Source organism: Gadus morhua, chromosome 20, assembly GCF_902167405.1.
Source record: "Gadus morhua chromosome 20, gadMor3.0, whole genome shotgun sequence".
NCBI classification, from domain to species: Eukaryota; Metazoa; Chordata; class Actinopteri; order Gadiformes; family Gadidae; genus Gadus; species Gadus morhua.
Genome location: NC_044067.1, coordinates 23060376 through 23080038, shown reverse-complemented (window position 1 = coordinate 23080038; position 19663 = coordinate 23060376). Strand labels below are relative to the sequence as shown.

The 19663-nt window shown below is 44.3% G+C and overlaps 1 protein-coding gene across 3 annotated transcripts in view; it reads right to left on the bottom strand.

The window, feature by feature from the left end:
• The window catches only part of LOC115533713 (protein FAM126B), an 87912-nt gene that overhangs the window by 17914 nt on the left and 50335 nt on the right, over positions 1-19663 (bottom strand). For all 3 annotated transcript variants that reach the window (XM_030344346.1, XM_030344348.1, XM_030344347.1), the window contains exons 5-9: positions 16130-16210; positions 14477-14592; positions 13062-13157; positions 10981-11097; positions 1242-1329 (exon numbers count right to left, since the gene is read on the bottom strand). In XM_030344346.1, coding sequence (XP_030200206.1) covers positions 1242-1329; positions 10981-11097; positions 13062-13157; positions 14477-14592; positions 16130-16210 — 498 coding nt within the window. The remainder of the gene's footprint in view (positions 1-1241; positions 1330-10980; positions 11098-13061; positions 13158-14476; positions 14593-16129; positions 16211-19663) is intronic.

Sequence of the window (19663 nt, the reverse complement as noted above, 5' to 3'; positions counted from 1 at the left end):
AAGCTCTCTAAGGAGACCAGGAGGTCGAAACCTAGCCTACGTACAGAGTGATGGAGCAGCTGCTACATTCAACATTTCATTAGGATCACAGCTTTATCAGTACGTCTTTGGGTCTATAGTAGGTCCATAGAAGCTCTTTTGGTCTATAGTAGGTATTCGGGTCGATAGTAGGTCTTTGGGTCTATAGTAGGTCTTTGGCTCTATATTAGGTCTTTGGGTCTATAGGAGGTCTATAGTAGGTAATTGGGTCTATAGTAGGTCCTAAGTAGGTATTTGGGTCTACAGGAGGTCTTTTGGTTTATAATAGGTCTTTGGGTCTATAGTAGGTTTATACTAGGTATTTGGGTCTATAGTAGGCATTTGGGTCGATAGCAGGTCTTTGGGTCTATAGTAGGTATTTGGGTCTGCAGTACGTCTATAGTAGGTATTTTGGTATATTGTAGGTATTTGGTCTATAGTAGGTATTTGAGTCTATGGTAAGTCCATAGTAGGTCTTTGGGTCTATAGTAGTTCTATAGTAGGTATTTGGGTCTACAGTACGTCTTATGCCGCGTTTCCACTGCAGGGTGCGGAACGGATCGGATCGCAAAGGGGCGGTAGGGAGGGGGCGGTATAGCCCAGCTCAGTTCCGAGGTCGCGTTTCCACCGCCGACAGTACCCTTTGTGGTAGGCCGGATGTCGATCGCCGCGGCAGCTACGTAAACATCGTAAACAACGTCTTCCTCCGCAAGAATGCAGACGAACGTCTCCACCTCCTTGTTCGCCCAAGCAAGCTTTTTACGCGACATGTTAATTGTAAAGAATAATACCTCGAGGCTACTGTTTGTTTGTTTTTATCCCCGCGTCACCCGGAAGTGACGATTCTGTCGACCAATCAACGGAGGGGGGGTGTAGCTAGAATTCCAGGGTACCCTTTCAGGCGTCTGGTCTCGTTTTGGGTACCGCAACGGAGGAGTCCCTAAAATGGGGTCGGAACGGGTACGGCAAAGTCCGGGTCACGCCCACTTTTGGCGGTGGAAACGCGATCCGACCCGCACCTTTGCGATCCGATCCGTTCCGCACCCTGCAGTGGAAATGCGCCATAAGGTAGGTATTTTGGTCTATTGTATGTATTTTGGTATATAGTTGGTATTTGAGTCTATAGTAGGTCCATAGTAGGTCTTTGGGTCTATAGTAGGTCTTAGGGTCTATAGTAGGTCTTTGGGGCTATAGTAGGTCTATAGTAGGTGTTTTGGTCTTACCAGTAGCGGCTGGGAGTAGAGCTCTAACTGGGATCTGTATAGGATGTCCTCTAGAGCCTCTCGACCCAGCTCCCACTCTCCATTGTATCTGCACACACACCAACACCCACACCCACACACGCACACACACACACACACACAGATAAACATGAGACTGTGAGACACGTCGCTGGTCTATCATTGAAAGTATGAGCAGGTGTGAACACTCAGATGTCCGCATTATGAGCTCAAATCATAGGGTATAAAAGAGTGTATATCAGCAAACTTTTCATTGACAAGTCCAGAAAAAGTGAGTATTTACAGCAAAGAGGTCGATAAACGGTCAGGGTTGATCAATCATCCTCCTGATGATTATGTTCTTATTACAAGGATCAGAGGGGTTCGTCTAAAATGATGTTGGCGGCCGTTTTGAGCCGAGGGGAAATTCTTTGTGATGCATGGGAGAAATAATCAGATCGGACAGATATGACTCATTCAAACTCTGGGTTTGTTGAGGTCTTGTGAGTCAAGGACATCTCCTATTCTCATAAGGCAGTGACAAGGAAACCAAGGAGAGGGAATCAAACAGTCATCAACATCGATGAACATCGACTGGAGAGTGTCGTGGAAATATCGATCATAACTATAAATATACAATCACATACAAATTATATTAACCTTGTTTATATAATTATTACATTAGAAGGAACTGTATACATTCTCCCTGTAACTAAAAACAAATCCCTTTCCCTCTTTTAACTGAGAGAGGTTAAGTTAATTCGTATTTGAGTTCCCACTGGAGCCAGTCAGTCTGGTATTGAGACCAGGCCAATCGACTCACTTCTTTGTTGTGTAAACTGTTTACAGCCATGTCTTACAAACCTGCAGACATGTCCAATATCCACCCATTGTATTACAAATTTACTTGGCCTTAGGTCACTCCCACTCCCTACCCACAATGAAAACGTTTGCCTATAAGAATCTTGTTCACCTATTGTCTCGCGGAATGTGTTCTTGGTAACCTTTGCTGCCAATACTTTTCCCATGATAATGCCTTAAGATTAAATCAAATATTTCGCTGTCCGACGTGTACGTGAGAGAACTTTCTCTTCATCAAAGGGCGTTATCGGCAGGATCCCAATATGAGATCATCAGACTGGGAAGTTATGTTTTTTTTAATTGACTATCTTGCCATTCTGACCCTCTGACGGGATCCGGAATTTGGGAAATAGATAAACACATGCGATTAGTATCTGACCTGGAACTTTGGAGGCGATTAGCACTAAAACAACTATTCAGCTCACTTCTTAATACGGACGAATGCAGGGGTGTTGGCGGAGGTTTATAACGACCTTGGACTGCAACGTTTTGAGATTCCTATGAGCAGATGTACAATACTATTGGTAACTCCTTTGTATTGACTCTACTCGCTAAAATACAACTCTTATTAAGGGTAATAATTAGAGCTGTCAGTTAAACGCGTTATTAACGGCGTTAACGAAAACCAATTTTAACGGCGTTACATTTTTTCGCGCGATTAACGAAATTATTATATTTAAAAAAAAAGATTTTTTTTTTCTTTTTTTTCTTTGGCTCAAAACAAAGAAGCAGTAGCCTGACTGCTATGTTCAAATGACATTTGTTCAAAGCAGTCGTTTAATTGCACTATAGGCTCTTTTTTTGTATCGTCCTGTTTTGATCAGTATATGCCAATGTTGTTATCAATAAAAAATAATTTGCACAAGGCAAGCCGATGCACTTCACCATGTTGATAAGAGAATTAAAATGAGAAGAATTATGGGACAAAAAAATCAAGGGATATTTAGCATAGAAAAATAATTTGTGATTAATTGCGATTAATCGTGAGTTAACTATGACATTAATGCGATTAATCACGATTAAATATTTTAATCGCTTGACAGCTCTAGTAATAATCCCTCCAGAAACTTTGTACATTAAAAAAAGAAGAGGGGATAAGTGGACATAGTTGCCTGCCTCTGGTATGATGAATGTAAACTAGTGGTTTATTTTATATAAGGGTTAAGATAACGCCCTCGGGAAGACCGATCTAAAAGCATGAGGTTTCATTTAAATTCTTATTTAGGCGGAGGCTCTGTCTGATATTTTTTGCTAAAATATCCAAGAATTAGGAATCCCTACGAATTGATAATCCGTACTACATAGGCATCAAGGATTGGCCGGTAGTAGACTGTTTGTTCCTACGAATGGAAAGCTTGTGCCTTGTGTATCATTAGAAAGATTCCGCACTGCAGACTCTCTCTTGTTATGTGACGTATTGGCGGAGGACGTTTTGATTACTCTCATTAAGGGTAATAACCCTCCAAAGAACTACGTACATTACAAGAGTTACGTTGGTGTGCAAAACTGTGCATCCCAAGTAAAGCCCATTCAGTAAGTAGCCCAGTAATAAAACAGTTCGGGACCCCACATACGGCCAACCAGTCTTGGACCTCAGATGAATGGGTAGCGTATGTCCCTCGGAAGTTATGCAATTCTGACCAGGACCTTTGAACGCCGATTTTGCACTAGCAGACCTTTCACTGGTATGATGAATATAGACAAGAGATCTATTTCAAATAGGGGCGATGATTGCACCCACGGGAAGACCAAGTAGGATGAATTGAGTGGCCTCATGTTGTTTGAGCCTGAATGAAATATACACAAAATAGAGGAGCCTCCCAACCTAAAGACACCAACGCGTCGTCTTTAGGTTGGGAGTTTTACGCCGAAATTCTAAATGTATTTGAATGCGATTGTAATAGATTTACTGCTGAGTTGTATTAATATGATCTGAGGGATCGTATAGATTTTTTTCAGATAAATAGCAATGTCCAAGGAACGATTGCCCGAAAAACTTAGCAGTTCAGGACACTGATCCAGAGCCAGAGGACAATTCAACTCCACAGAAGTTTATTCTTCAAACAGGTTTCATTGACAAACCACGAGTGAGTACCCTGAAACTAAAATAGAAATAAATAAATCGGGCTCCTTTGAGACATTGACTTTACTCTGATTTACAAATTTGTGCAAAATATATTAATATCATTCAGTTAGGTAACATTTCTTTGTTTCTTTATCAAACAGATCTGTGGTCTCCATTTACGTTGAGTTCCACATGTTTTAAAATTATTAAATAACATTAACATAGCCTACTTTTAGCCTTAAAGAATTCATGACGTAAAACTATAACCCAAGTGATTGTGTTTTGTTTATATATCCATATCTGTTGTATCAGCTGTGTGTGTATTCCTTTATTTGTATTAATTTGTTTATGCTTTCTTTCCAAGAGAACGTCTGACTCAATCATAAGGAAGAGTAAAATGGACGCCCATTCATCAAAACGGGACGCTAAGGTGACAATAACGATGGCAAGGACCAATCCAGGTGTTACTGACCACGAGGACTGCAGTCAAACTCCAAGGAAAACCAGAATGGATCCATGCAAGCCGATGCCGCCCAGCACCTCCGGAAGAGGAAAGCACCAACGACTCGGATGGACCACCCCTACCATGATCTGCATAATACTCCTGATGAGCCCAGCAGACAAATGCAATGCAACCACCAGTAACAACGACCGACTCCCGACCATAGCGGAACCCCAGCTAACCCCACTTTAATCGCCTTTTTGGGTATTGCTTCGACCCCAGGGCATTTTCAGTGTAGGATGGCTGAGATCATTGAAGGGTTGGAAGGTGTGATTGTCCACATAGACGACTTTTTGGTGTTGGGGAAAGACCAGGAGCAGCATGACATTAGACTCCATGCCGTGCTTCAAAGATTGGAAAAAGCAGGCATTACCCTGATTGTAGACCAGTGCAAACTCTTAAAGGACAGGGTTGTCTTTTTAGGCCATATCATCACAATCGAGGGCATCCAACTTGACCTGAGGAAAATTGAGGCCATCACAGAGATGAAGGCACCCACAATTGTGACAGAATTAAGGAGCTTTCATGGGATGGTAAATCAGTTGGGAAGATTCATTCCCCAGCTAGCAGACAAAGATAAATCACTTTGTGACCTCTTGTCAATGAAGAACTCCTGGGTCTGGGACGTGGACCAGGTGACAGCATTTAAAGAGCTAAAAAAAGCTCCGTCTTCTCCTCCAGTGCTGGCCATGTACGACCCAAACATAGAAACCAAAGTGTCAGCTGATGCCTCATCATATGGCATGGGAGGCTTTCTTCTTCAGAAATGGGGGGAAGAATGGAAGCCTGTGGCATACGAATCACGGTCGCTTACCATGACAGAACAGCATTATAGGCAGGTGGAGAAAGAATCCCTGGGGCTCACCTGGGCTTGTGAGCGATTCAAAATGTTCCTAGTTGGAAGCAGTACTGCAAACCGATCACAAACCTCTTCTGAGCATACTCGGAGCCCAAGCTCTAGATCTATTTCCACCAAGAATTGAGCGCTTCAGGAGGTGGCTGATGCGCTACACATATTCTATTGTGTACGTGCCGGGCAAGTCATTTGGGACAGCAGATACCCTCTCATGCTCACCTGTGACATCATGCACATCCACTGAAGACATGGAACTTATGGAGAGCACAAACATTCATGTGGACTGTGTCATAAATAACCTAACAGTCTCTTCCTATGTGAAAAACCTAAAAGAACAGTTAAAAGGATGACTGCCTCTCGCAAAACAGGAGCATGTGCTAAAAAAACGAATGGCCTGAGCAAGCTACACTTACCATGAGATGGCCTGCTACTTAAAGGCATGCAACTCTTTATTCCATCTGCAATACGGAATGACGTGCTTGCTAAAATACATGAGGGCCAACTCGATATAGTGAAGTGCAAAGCATGTGCTCGGGAGTCTGTATGGTGGCCAGGACTCATGACAGATAGTGAATGACATGGTGCTTAAATGCCGGACCTGCATACTAGAGCGGCGCAACAATAAAGAGCCACTTAGGCCAACAGAATGTCCTCAAAGGCCGTGGCAAAAGTTACGGACAGACTTCATTCATCCTGGAGTTCAAAACAAACCTGCTGGTCGTTGACTACTTTTCCAGGTTTGTCGAAATTGCCCTGTTATGTCACACCAGTTCCACTGACACCATTACTCACTGAAAGTCAATGTTTGCCCGTCATGGCATCCCAGAGGTTTTGAAGTCAGATAATGGACCGCAGATGGCAGGACAAGCCTTCACTTCCTTTGGGGTTTCCTATGGCAAGTAACCAGCAGTCTAGCATTTCCGCAAAGCAATGTTATAGCAGAACGGGCTGTCCAGACGTTGAAAAGCCTTCTGAAAAAGGCAGAGGGACTCCTATTTGGCTCTACTTTCCTATAGGGCTACACCTCTCCAGAGTGGTTACAGCCCAGCCCAGCCCAACTCCTTATGGGTCGGTGTCTCCATACTACTGTGCCGTCTAATCCTTCGCAGCTGGACCCTGTATTGCCAGACAGCATCAGTTTTTTTCAGAAGGAAAAGGTGAAGGGGATTACAGATGCTGAAAATTACAACAGGTGTCACCGTGCTAGAGCACCCTCAAACGAGTCCCAAGGTGATGAGGGTGGGTGACAAATGCAAAGATGCAAGGGACAGTGCACGGGAACCACTTAACTCCGAGGTCTTACCTGGTCGATCTACCTCAGGGGGTGGTTTGACGAAACCGCCAGCACCTGATATCTCTGCAAACACCAGCGCAGGATGGAGGGGCCCCACTGCAGGAGAAGACACCTGAGCCTAAGACGCCTGCTGCTTGGCCACCTTTGTCACCTGCTGTGGCACCACAGGCCTAAACAGCAGGGACTCCCTCTGTCCAAACCAGATTTGGGAGGACCATCGTTAAACCTAATAGGTTAGGGTTAGTATAATGTTAAATAGGTCTTTCATAATAGTTCCGATAGGAACAGGCCTTTCATCCACTAACCCCCAAGGTCTGCTGAGACAGAGGCAGTCTACCCTCTGCTAATTAGGAAAGGGAGATGTGGTATAATGCTAATTAGTTATAATTGGTTATTGGTTATTGTCATTGCCCCGTGGGGGGCGCTGTGGATATAAGATGCGCTGATACTACTGGAAGGGAGGAACAAAGATAAAGGAACTGGCATGTTTTGAAACGCAACAAGTGACTAACGCATATTTATTATCAGAACACAACATCATTGGGCCTATTTTTGCCCTCAATGACTGAAGCTATTGATTGTAATTTGGCTACGTTTATTTTCAGCTACAATGGTTTTAAGAAAAATGAAGACACAAGACCAAAAGTGATGCCATTTAAAATGCATCATGCTCTGAATCATTCACTAACATCCTTTCCACAATATCAAATAGAACGATTAGAGTAATAAACAATTAAAAGAACAACAAGAACATTATTTCCCAACTATTTACAAGTTTGAGGCATGTGTCTGCTGTACAGACCAGGGGCCGTATTCACAAAGCATTTCATCTTACCGCTAGGAGTGCTCCTAACTCGCACTAAAACATTTTACGTAGAGTTTTTCTTAAAAGTTATTCACAAAGCCGCTGAGACCTACTCTTACTAAGGATAAATCACAAAGAGTGAACTAAGAGTGACGCGCCGTTAGTCAGTTCGGTGATTGGTTGTTCAGACGAGCCCACTGAATCACCGAAAAACAAGGAAATAGCCTAGGCTAGAAATGAATTCCTATTAAGTAGTTATAGTGCAGTTAGCAGAATACACGCATGATTTTGTGCAGACCACGATAATGACGTATAGCCTGCACGTTCAAGAGAGAGAGAAAGCAAACAATAAAAATACGTAAAATTTAAAAGAAAATAAATGTTATGAACTACACAAGTGTTGACTGATTTGTGCCAAGGTGTTTACCTAAAATGTGTTTTCAAAGTGATCCCTAAATGCCAGTCCACTCGGTTCCACACGGCCAAATTCATTGTCATGTTGATCGCCATCATCATCATCATCATGATCATCATCATCATCATCGTCTGGCTGTGGAATGTTCCTCCGCTTGCAGAGGTTGTGTAGAATGGCACATACAGTGATTACTGTGCTTGCCCTCTCGGGGGTGAGGCGTATTTTGACGTGGAGGACATGAAACCGACGTTTCATCTGCCCAATTCCTCTCTCCACAACATTTCGTGTATGTTTGTGTGCTCTAGCATATATGGAAGAAATCAGTAAACAATAATAAATATGGATTCAACAATTAAAAGGCGTCAAAGAGCCAATATGATGTGTTTTACGCATAGTAAGCGTAATCTGCGTATCACTTACTTGTTATACTTTAACTGTGCTCCCGGTTGTGGATTGAGGTAGGGTGTCTAGAGCCACGTCTTGCATGGATAGTCACTGTCTCCCAGCAAGTGACACCCAACTGATACATCTCAAAAGCTGCCTCAGACCGCCTACCATTAAAATGCGCGAATCATGGGTAGCTGAAGATCCAGGCCACTTTGCAACAACATCCAGTAGGCTATGTTAAAATTTGCATCAAAAACAACCTGAGTGTTGATGGAATGCACTTTCTTCCTATTGACGAACACGTCCTCGTCTTTTGATGGCGCAATTATTTTTATGTGCGTATAGCGTACACAATAGCACCGACCGCACCGGGCATACCTGCAATTGCCATGAAGTTGGCTTTGATCCTGTGTAATTGTTGAATGTCCAAAGGAAAGTTTATGACACGGCTGACTGATGGTTGCGATATTTTTAAATCGTCGGCATTGCAAAGTTGCATTTCCCCTGTTGCTAAATAACGTAGTGTGGCCAAACATTTTATTTCGGGACTAATCTGATTATTCCTGTTAGTCGGGGATGTTATTGCATCGCGCATTAACTCCACAACAAGTTTAATACCCTAACATTTCGTCTCAAAGGCATTTACGATTCTTTGTGAATAGGTCTTACTGAGTTAGGAGTCCTCTTGAGGACTTTTAAGCTCTCCTAGACTTAGGTGCTATTTTTAGGCCTAAAATACTTTGTGAATTGCTCTTAGTGAAAAAAGTTAGGAGTCCTAAATTTAAGAGTGACACGCCCATTATTTTTAGGAGTTACTCCTAAATTCGCCAGTTAGGACCTACTTTCAGCCCTAAGATCCTTTGTGAATACGGCCCCAGGTGCACAAACCGACCATGTGCTGGCCGAGCACATGGTCGGTTACATGGTCACATCCAGATGACTGAGACCACTGGTTGGATTATTTTCATGGAGATGTAAGAAGGACGAGGGGATCCCAGCAGGACTGAGATGGTGGAAACTCCTGGCGTTGCAGGCAGACGCTCCACCGGTGTCCTGGATCTACCCGACTGGAGGTCTGCAGGGTCCTGGACCGTGGACTCCCTGACTGGAGGTCTGCCGTCCATCCGCAGAGATGCGTGTCGACCACAGGTTGCACTTCCCCCTGTACATCCAAGACCTAGTCCACCGCACAGCATCTGCCACCTGCAGTCTCTGAGGACTGCAGCAGCTGGACGCCCCAGGGTGTTGAGGAGACAGATGAAGGACGTGGCTATGGTGGACACCCCTGACAGCAGAGGAATGACAGGGCTGTGGGGGACGCCTCAGGGAGGACAGGGCTCTTGGGGTCACCTTAGAGAGGACAGGCCTGTGGGGGACGCCTCAGGGAGGACGGGGCTGCGGTGAACGCCTGGTGGAGGACCGGGCTGTGGTGCACACCTCGAGGACTTTGTGAGCTAAACCCCTTGCAACTCCTCATCAGTAGGACCAAAGAGAGGCTGTTGGTCCAGACAGTGTCACCATACCACACTTTATAACTTCCATACAATACCTTGAAAATATCGATATTCAACACTATTTTTAAGACAGGGGGGGGGGGCGAGAACTTGGCACAAAATTGAGGGCATACCATTTAGATTTGAATTAACCTCTTCATCACTAGGCCTATTTCTTTAAAGGTCCCATGGCATGAAAATCTCCCTTTGAGAGGTTTTCTACCATAAATATGAGTTCCCCTAGCCTGTCTATGGTCCCCCAGTGGCTAAAACTTTAGTTCGGTGTAAAACGAGCACTAGGTATCCTGCTCGCCTATATAGTAGGTAATACATCCACTGTAAACAGAGCGCATAGTACCGTGGCAGCAAGCTGCTCAGGGCCACACCCCCACACAACGTAAATAGAGAAAATCTCCACAACTGCAAGGGCGATAATATGTCATGTTGGAGCCGAAAGAAAGATGGTTGTGAAGTGAAATATTCAATGTGGATATTACTTGGATAGAGTGAATATAGCTTTAAGATTGAATTTCCTCTTGAAATAAATGTCATGTTTAAAGTGAATACCACCTCGTGCATCATTGGTTGTTAGTCATATAGTGCCTATAGTAGCCCAATATGGCCAAAGCACAACATCTGGGTGAGTACCTGGGTCAATATTTGATGACAAACAAAGTTAAAGATGGAGGTAGGTTCAGGCGAAATCTCAATAAAGCATAAATCTAATGGAAAATTGACAATAAAACCTTTATGAGGCAAACAGGTAGATATTTTGAGATCTCATTGTATTTTGACAATTGACACCTCTATTAAAAGGTCTGGGCAAATATAATTGAATGACACCAAGCCAAACAGTCGCAATTGCACCATATGGCCACCACATGGCGATGAAGGATATCTGCTCTGATTGAAGACAATTTACTAAACTTGCTTCTTCACATGCTTTTTATTTTGCTTTGGGTTGGAATTGTCTTTTGTTCATATAGATACGTAGATGGTGTTAAATAGTATTATGGGATAGATACGTAGATGGAGCTGTATAATATTATGGGATAGATACGTACATTGCGTGGTAGACGGCGGTCAGCATCTGAACCATGAACTCCGGGTCTAGCAGCACACGGTTACACGGCTCTCTCCACGACTTCTGCTGCTGCCGTGGGAACCCACACACACACAACCTAAGGACACACACACACACACACACACACACACACACACACACACACACACACACACACACACACACACACACACACACACACACACACACAATGAGAACGGCTTCCATTGGTCAATGTGCACATACCAAACACACATGCTCAGAGAAGAAGTACATTTCATAGTAAAAGCGGAGATCGAGTGAGGTCAGACAATGTCACATAGTTTACAAAAGACAACAACTTCCATATACGGTCATACAGGAGGAATCTATTAAAAACAGGAACAGGAAATGCTGTAGATGAAGAGTCCATTGAGAGCGAGCAGGAATAATGCAAACCACAGCGGGAAACACAGCAACACCCGAGAGGAACAGGGAGGATCAGATGAGACGCAGGGGGGCCGAGATCCCCAAATCCTAATGAGATCAAACACCAGAATTCCTTTAGGGGGGGGGCTCTGCTCTCCAACAGTGGGGCGCTGAACGCTCGGTGGGTGTCTGTGCATCTGTCTCGACATAACTGTCTGCAGGTGGTCCCAGACAACAGCACCAGACCTACAGAGCATGTGTGGTCTGGCCCCCTTTTGACAGTTGAGGAAGGCATTGTTCAAATAGCTCATCATTAAGAGGCCTTCACTAGAGCTCAGCGCGACTCTGGGGTAGACAGAGGGATACTAGTCATTTGTCTCGCTGAAGAGGAGAGCATGAGGCGGGGCGGAAGTAGGGCTGGGCGATATGGACCAAAAGTCATATCTCGATATCTTCAAGCAGAATATCGATATAAGATAAATATCGATATTTGTTGACTCAATAACATAGTTGCCGTTGCCGCGCTCCAACTTATCATTCTACTTCGGTGGCGCCGCTGTGCTCTCATTTCCAGCCTGCCTGCGTCGCTGTGCTCGTTAACCTGCCTTGCTGATGGGGGGGAGGGGGGAGTTACCGTTATTACTACAGCCTACCAACCTACCGTTTGGATTTACCGTAACTATTCCTACCGTTCGGAATTGAATACAGTTTGATGGTTGAATAAACTGTGGACTAGACACTACCTCCGCCTCGTATTTGAGAACATTACATTATAATATATAATATCATGGCCAAAAGCTGTGTGCGCCTCCGGAATATTATGAATCTTATTATATATTAATAATAATTATATTATCAATATAAATCCGACATCTCTGGTTCTTCCACTTCCTCATCAATCTGAAGCACAGAATTGAATCGCGACATGGAGCAACACCCGCCGGAGCTGAGCTTCGCCGAAGCGGACAGCCGCCGGACACTCCGGCAGGTGTCCGGGAGTCCGGAATCATTTTGGGACAATTGCTGTACTAACTTTATCTGAATAAAAAATAATTAATGTCGAGACAGCTTAAGATTTTGGGTCGCTGCACGCATTTTGGAGCACGTTGTGCTGCTGCAAGTGATGGAAGAGGTTGGTCGTACTCGACCCTTTAGTGACAGATTTGAAGCACTCTCTACAAAAAATCGGATTCTGTAATTCGTCAGACACCTTGTACCCAAAACATTTCCAAACTATGGAGCCATTTGTCTTCTGCTTACATACAAGCACCTCTGCGCCGCATTTGCCGGCGGACTCCATGTTTCGCACCGTAGGGGATTTAAAACAGTGACGTCAATGGAAGGGGGCTGGGGCATGTGTGTGTGTGAGCCGGAGGCAGAGCGGGAGAGAGATAAGCAGAGTTACGAAATAGCAGGCGGCAGTCGCGGTTTGAAACTGCTGTTATTGGGATAAAATATGCTGTACTTTCAACGCAAATTTAACTATATCGATGTTGACGTTAGCGTCTCTTTCGAAAAAATATCTATATATTTCAGATAGGCGGAAGTCGACAAAATTCTAATAATCAATGAAATTACTGATTCGACTGAAACGACATTACCCAGAAGCCTTGGCCCTTACATACGTGTGCGTGTGTATGTGTGTGCATGTGCGCGTGTGCGTGTTGTACGTACCGTGAGGTCATGCGGCAGGCTGACTGGTAGGAGGACAGGGGCATGTACACCACGGCCGAGTTGTAGCAGAGCATGAGGAAACACAGCACCTCGAACCTGGAGACAGAGACACAGTCACACACCATGCAACCGGCAGGGAGGGCTGGGGGAAGTCTGACGTCAGGGATGGACAATCTACAAATCATCAGGCAGATTGCTGGGAAAAACAGGCATTTAGAAGACCTTTTCATCACTTTTCATCCCAAAAGGTTTTGGTAATATGTCCAGCACACAAGTCTCCAACTCCCACACCCCGGAGCCAGGACACACCGAGCTACCTCGTTTACAGACCCAGGGTTGTTGGTTTGATCCCTGGGGTCTGAAGCTTTGGGAAACATCGCTAGCTCAACCTGCTGCTTACTGATCTGAATTCACATCAGAGTGGCACTGAGATGAGTCTGCTGAATAACTTCTAAACAGCAATAGTAAACTAAATTGTTCCAAAGGAAGACTGCATGGTCACGTGACGTGAAAGCTTTTTACCGTGCATGTCCGAGGTGTTTATCTGAGATCCACCGTGAGGCCCGGTCAGCAGTTTCCTCTGTCAATACTTCTAATCAGATGAAATTGTAGCAGCCGGAGCATGAGCACTCTACAAAATTATCCAGAATCGTTTTGGCAATTTATTAACTGTGAGATGTTGGATGGCTCTGTTCAGGAGAGCCGACCAGTCCGCTGCTACTAGCACAATACTTGTAAAGAATACTAGCAAAACCCACTATGAATTTGACTTACTTCTTTAACTTATTAATCATATATATTTACTTTTGCATTCTATAAGGTATATACAACTCATAATTGAAATTGAAAGTGGAATAATGTGTGTGATTACCATTATATGAATCGTCCTAAGGCTAGAGCTTCACACAAACCTTCCTTCCTGAGGTTGACTCTGAGAACCAGACTCCACTCTGACCAACCCTGGACTTCAGGACTAACTACCTTCACCTCTAGTCAGGGCCTCATCCTGTCCTGTAATAGTCCGAGCTTCCACTCCATCTTCCCCCTGTGTCAATACTCTGTGTCTGAGGGCCTACCACCTCCAGGGTAACATCCGTTAATGACGCTGTGCAGAGGAACGATCCTGCTCTAGATCACAGCAACGCACCAGAGGGTGGGGGGCAGCAGCCCAGGCCCCCCTGGCTTCAGGATCTCCTCTGATTTTACCACACAGGTCATGTGTCTATCTGACTGTGTGTGTGTCCTGGTGCGTCCCCCAGCAGGCCGTCTGATTCCCCTTGAAGGTTGAGCTGAGGATCGCTCCGGGGTGGACAGATGTCGAGCCAGAAAAGCTTTTATAGGTGAGGGCTGGGATTCTATCTTCTTAAAGGTTTCTGTCCTGTGCGGTGAAGGTCTCTCTCTTGGGGTGGGGGTACCTGTTCTGTGCAGTGAAGGTCTCTCTCTGTGGATGGACTCCACTGTACACCACCCGGATCAGGTCATGCTGACACAGGGCCCCCTCCGTCAGCGCCATGGGGCCCAGGCTGGAGGGCTGCACACATACACAAACCAATTAGGATATGTGCTTATTCCCCAGGTTCCCTTCCCTTGACGAGATGAAAGGCACATTAAGATTCTGCAATTTGATGTCTGCGGTGGAACCGGTGGTTCTTTTTAATGGAGGGAGAGAGGCTTTGTCTGTTCAGTGAATAATTGAAGAGGGACCAAAGCCACTTGGATGGGTTTGACCAAATCCAGAGCGACTGGACACCAAAGCCCAGGCACCAAGACGGATGGACAGACACAGAGACGGACGTAGAGATGGACACAGAGACAGACAGACGGACCCAGAGACGGACAAACGGACAGAGAGAGAGACAGAAAGAAGGACTCCGAGATAGACAAAAGGGCACAGAGACGGACAGATGGACACAGAGACTGAGAGACGGACAGACACAGAGCCATGTCCCAGCGGGGGCAGACCCTAACCCTTGATGATGAGCTTATTCCCTTGATGAGGAGCTCATTCCCTTGATGGTCATCGAGATGAAGGGTGAGGAATGAATGAGGTTAGAAGAGTGGGATAATTAGATACAGACACTGTCTGCAGCAATGCAGAAGATATGAAGACTGATACATGGCTGAAAAGATTAGGGAAACCTCAGCAAGACAGCGAAGAGAGAATCTGGAAGACAAGAAGGGCGTTAAGAGAGAACGACTTGCATAATAGTTTCCATTGATGTGGAACATTGCACCTTGGCAAGGTAAGAGCCTCTTCTACTTTGTACGCTTAAAATAACCATCATGCTTGCAAATAGGGATGTCCGATATTGGCTTTTTTGCCGATATCCGATATGCGATATTGTCCAACTCTAGATTTTCGATTCCGATATCAGCCGATACCGATGTCGATATTTGGGTTATTTTTCCTCAAACCTAATTTAGGTAACATTACATATCTCCTGTTGTGGAATTAACACAACATGCTTAATGTTATTGTGATGCCCCACTGGATGCATTCTTGAATGCAACAAGGCTTTCCAAATGTTAACATTGTCTGTGCAAAATAAGAAAAGTACTTCAACTTAATTTAAGGGAAAAGTGCCATGTTTATTTTTATTTTTTTAATGGTCTCAGACAACAGTTTGGATTACACTCTCCCTGAGATAATCTTGACAATGCCCACAACAAATAGGGCAAACTTGACTTCACAAATGATAAAACATTGTACCTGAACAACTATGTGCAACATTGCAGTATGTTTCTTTAACTAAAACTCAATAACCTTAATTGAATAAATGCACAAATATGAGTCAATTACAATGTGCACTGTACTGCACAATTTTGAAAACATTTATTTGAGCTATAAAAAAAAAAAAAAAAAAAAAATCGGTTTTAAGGCAAAAAAAATCCGATACCGATATTGACAGATATTACATTTTTATGCTAATATCGGGCCGATAATATCGGTGGGCCGATAATATCGGACATCTCTACTTGCAAACCATGTTGACAGAAAACCCAAAAATCTTCCTTTGAGTTTGTGATTCAGAGGAGCGGACAGACGGAGGGACGGACGGGAGACTCACCTCGTGGTACACCGAGGGCTTGGACAGAGACGGGATGGTGAAGGAGAGGAGCCTGCTGTTGCCATCTTTGTCCACAATCTCCTGAAACACAAAAAACAGGAAATTGATGTGAATGAGGAAGGAGAGGGGAGAGAGGAAAGGGGAGAGGAGCAGGAGGAAAAAGTCTAATCAGAGTAAGTGAATGCTCTTTGCATCGCATCACATTCATTTATATTGATGATCGGGGATCTTCAGTTCTGGAGGGTTTTTGAGAGTGGAGGCGTGGCCCGGGTGGGAGGAGTAAGGACTGAAGTTAAGTCTACCAGACTAGGAGGAGAGGAGTCAGGACTGAAATAATGTCTACCAGACTGGGAGGAGAGGAGTCAGAACTGAAGTAAAGTCTACCAGACTAGGAGGACAGGAGTCAGGACTGAAATAAAGTCTACCAGACTGGGAGGAGAGGAGTCAGGTCTGAAGTAAAGTGTACCAGACTGGGAGGAGAGGAGTCAGGACTGCAGGTTGCCAGGTTGTGTGTTGACATGTTCTGCTGCATGGTGTTTGGAGATGGGAGCTGTCAGGTTACTTCCCCTGGTCGTAGTCCCAGTCTGAACCCTAATGAAGTACCTAATGATACCTGTCTGAGACCAGTGTTAATCCAGAGATCCAGGGATCCAGCATTTTAAAAATCAATGAGTTGGTATTGATTTTCTTAATCTTGTTGTAAATCTGTGCACAGTTGAGATATCATCTAATAATAATAATAATAATTCATTGAATTTATTTAGCGCTTTTCTAGACACTCAAAGACGCCTACAGTGAAGGGGGGGGGGGGACCTCACTAACCACCACCAGTATGTAGCACCCATTTGGGTGATGCACGGCAGCCAATCGGCGCCAGAACGCTCACCACACACCAGCTTGAGGTGGAGAGTGAGGGATGAGGTGATGTGATCTGTGATGTCATGCACAAACCCATTACCACAGAAAGATTGAATTTGAATTATTACCTCTTGATGATGACAAAGTGCCATCATCAACATATGAATTCATCAGTATTGCCTTTCAGGAAAATAACTCCAGCGTCTCATCACTGAACCATATGGTGACCAGTGGCGTCACTAGGCTGTTTTATTCGGGGCTAAAGCCCCGGATCTAATTTGATTAGCCCCGAATCTTTTCTGTTAAAAAAATAATAATAATAATTTTTTTTGATATTTTGCTGCATGCAGAGCCTGTGCCATATCCGCACGTCGCACATTCTCCCATTTGTTATGACTCTTGCGTAATTTACTGCTAGAAATTTCTGTTCTACTGCTCAAGATTTTAAGCCATGAATTGATGAACTTGCATTGAAGAAAATATGTCAGTTTTCTGTGGGCTGTAAGTAGGCCAATCTATGAGGCTAAATAGCATGCCAATATTGATGACTGATTGTGTGAAGTGTCCAAGGATGAATGCTAACATGATTTGTTTCTAACTTTTGCCTTAAGTTATAATTTAGCTAACTAGCTAGCTGCCCACCCTTCCAATGGTGGCTGTCATTTCATTACCAATTAAGTGTCATAAATAGTTAACACTGGTGCTGAGTCATGATTCCTAAAAAGGAAATACCCAAAACATGTGATATGTTTTCAATTTGCAGAAAGTTTTGAAAAATCCAGGATGCCTGAGAGCCTTACTGCATTATATTCCATAATAGTTGTTTCTTTAGGAACCTGAATGTTGTCTTTTCCTACACAGAAAAAAAAATATTTCCACCATAAAATGATGCAGAAAAGGCACAGATAGATGAATAAAAATCCACCAGAATGCAGGATATTAAATGTTTGACGCTCAAAAGATTTTGGGGAGCACCCCCATACCCCCCACCTATAATTTGTCCCCGAAAATGTTGAAATGAACCTAGCCTATATGACCCTGTACGCAGGTTGTATCCAATATATTCATAGATATGTTGTCTTTACTTTTTGGATTAAAAAGAAGGCATGTCAGTAAACTCCGTGTCGGCCCTTAGTGTGATTATCATTTCATCATAGAGTGGCCCTTTGTGAAAATGAGTTTGACACCCCTGATATAGGTAATGTAAGGTCTGTCTCACTTGTATTCATTTTACTCTGAAATAACTTGAATGGAACTTTAGATGTCTGGGGATAAGCAGCAGTCAGGTAGCAAAGCTATAATTACCTGCCTATTTGGTTTATTTAGGGAAAGCATTATGAAAAAAAATGTGCATGCGCAATAAAGTAAAAAAAAAAGTATACAACAAAATTTGCCGCGCGCGCACTGTCTTATTCCCTGTTGGGCTAAGCCCCGGATGTTTCAGAAACTTAGAAACGCCCCTGATGGTGACCACTGTGGGCCAGCCTATTTGAACAGTCCTTTAGACACTGCAATGGTGCATCACCAAGGTAAAGAGATCTGGGTTAAAATGGAATAGTATGGAAACATCAATCATGCATGAGCCAGCTCTCTTCCTGCTGCTCCTCATCTCCCCTCACAGGGCCTGAGGAGGAACCTGCTCGCACCATCACCTGCCTGCTGCCTGGGTCCTTCTGCTACCCTGTAGTGCTACCCTGTAGCGGTACCCTGATGCGGTACCCTACCCTGTAGAGCAGGGGTACTCAAGTAGAAATGATGAGGGGCCACAAAAATTTTTTTCAGTGACTCAAGGGGCCGGTCGGTATACGTGTGACTGAGGCCGATATATGCTCTGTTTTAGACGTAACGCGTAAGCACGTAAGATACATAACCCCCCCTTGCGCGGTAAAATATCCCCCCTTACGTGCTTAAGTGCGTCGGCCAAAATTCCTGACTATGCGACTAAAACACTACGGCCCTACGCAGCTCGCAAAGACTGTGATTGGCCAGCTAACCACATCCTTTCAGGAGTCTCACATTTCCGGTTTTACAGCACAATAGCGCCATTTTTAAAAGGCTGTGACAGAAGCGAATGACGAATTTTGAAGAAGGAGAAGAAGAAAACACAAGAACGAATTATGATAATTATAAATATAAACAAGCCAGCAATTTCCACTTCCACGCCCACAGATTCGTTCGTTGCTCCCCCTATTGTTCTGGCGGAAAATCCCCTTGCAACACGCGCAATCCTTAAGGAACCTTAAAGGAACCGTAAATCAAAACTTGTCTAAAACAAGTCCCTTGTGTATATTACGTGCTTACGTCTCTGCGTCTAAAACGACCCTAAATCGGCCTTGACTGCTGCTGAGATGGACTGTCTGGCTCGAGTTTGGGAGGGCTGGAGCGGTCTGTGGGCTGGAGTGCTATCTGTTTATCGTTGCAACCCCCAGCCTCGTATTGAGATCGCGGCTTATTTTTATTTTATTATTATTTTCTTTTTAATAATTAAAAAAACTTTTCAAAACAGCTCGAGGGCCATTGATAGACACCCCGCGGGCCACAAAAGGCCCGCGGGCCGCTACTTGAGTATGACTGCTGTAGAGCATTGGTTCTCAAAGTGCGACCCGCGGGCCAATGGCGGCCCGCAGAAACATTCCTGGCAGCCCGCAATGACATACAGATATAAGTAAAAAAAAA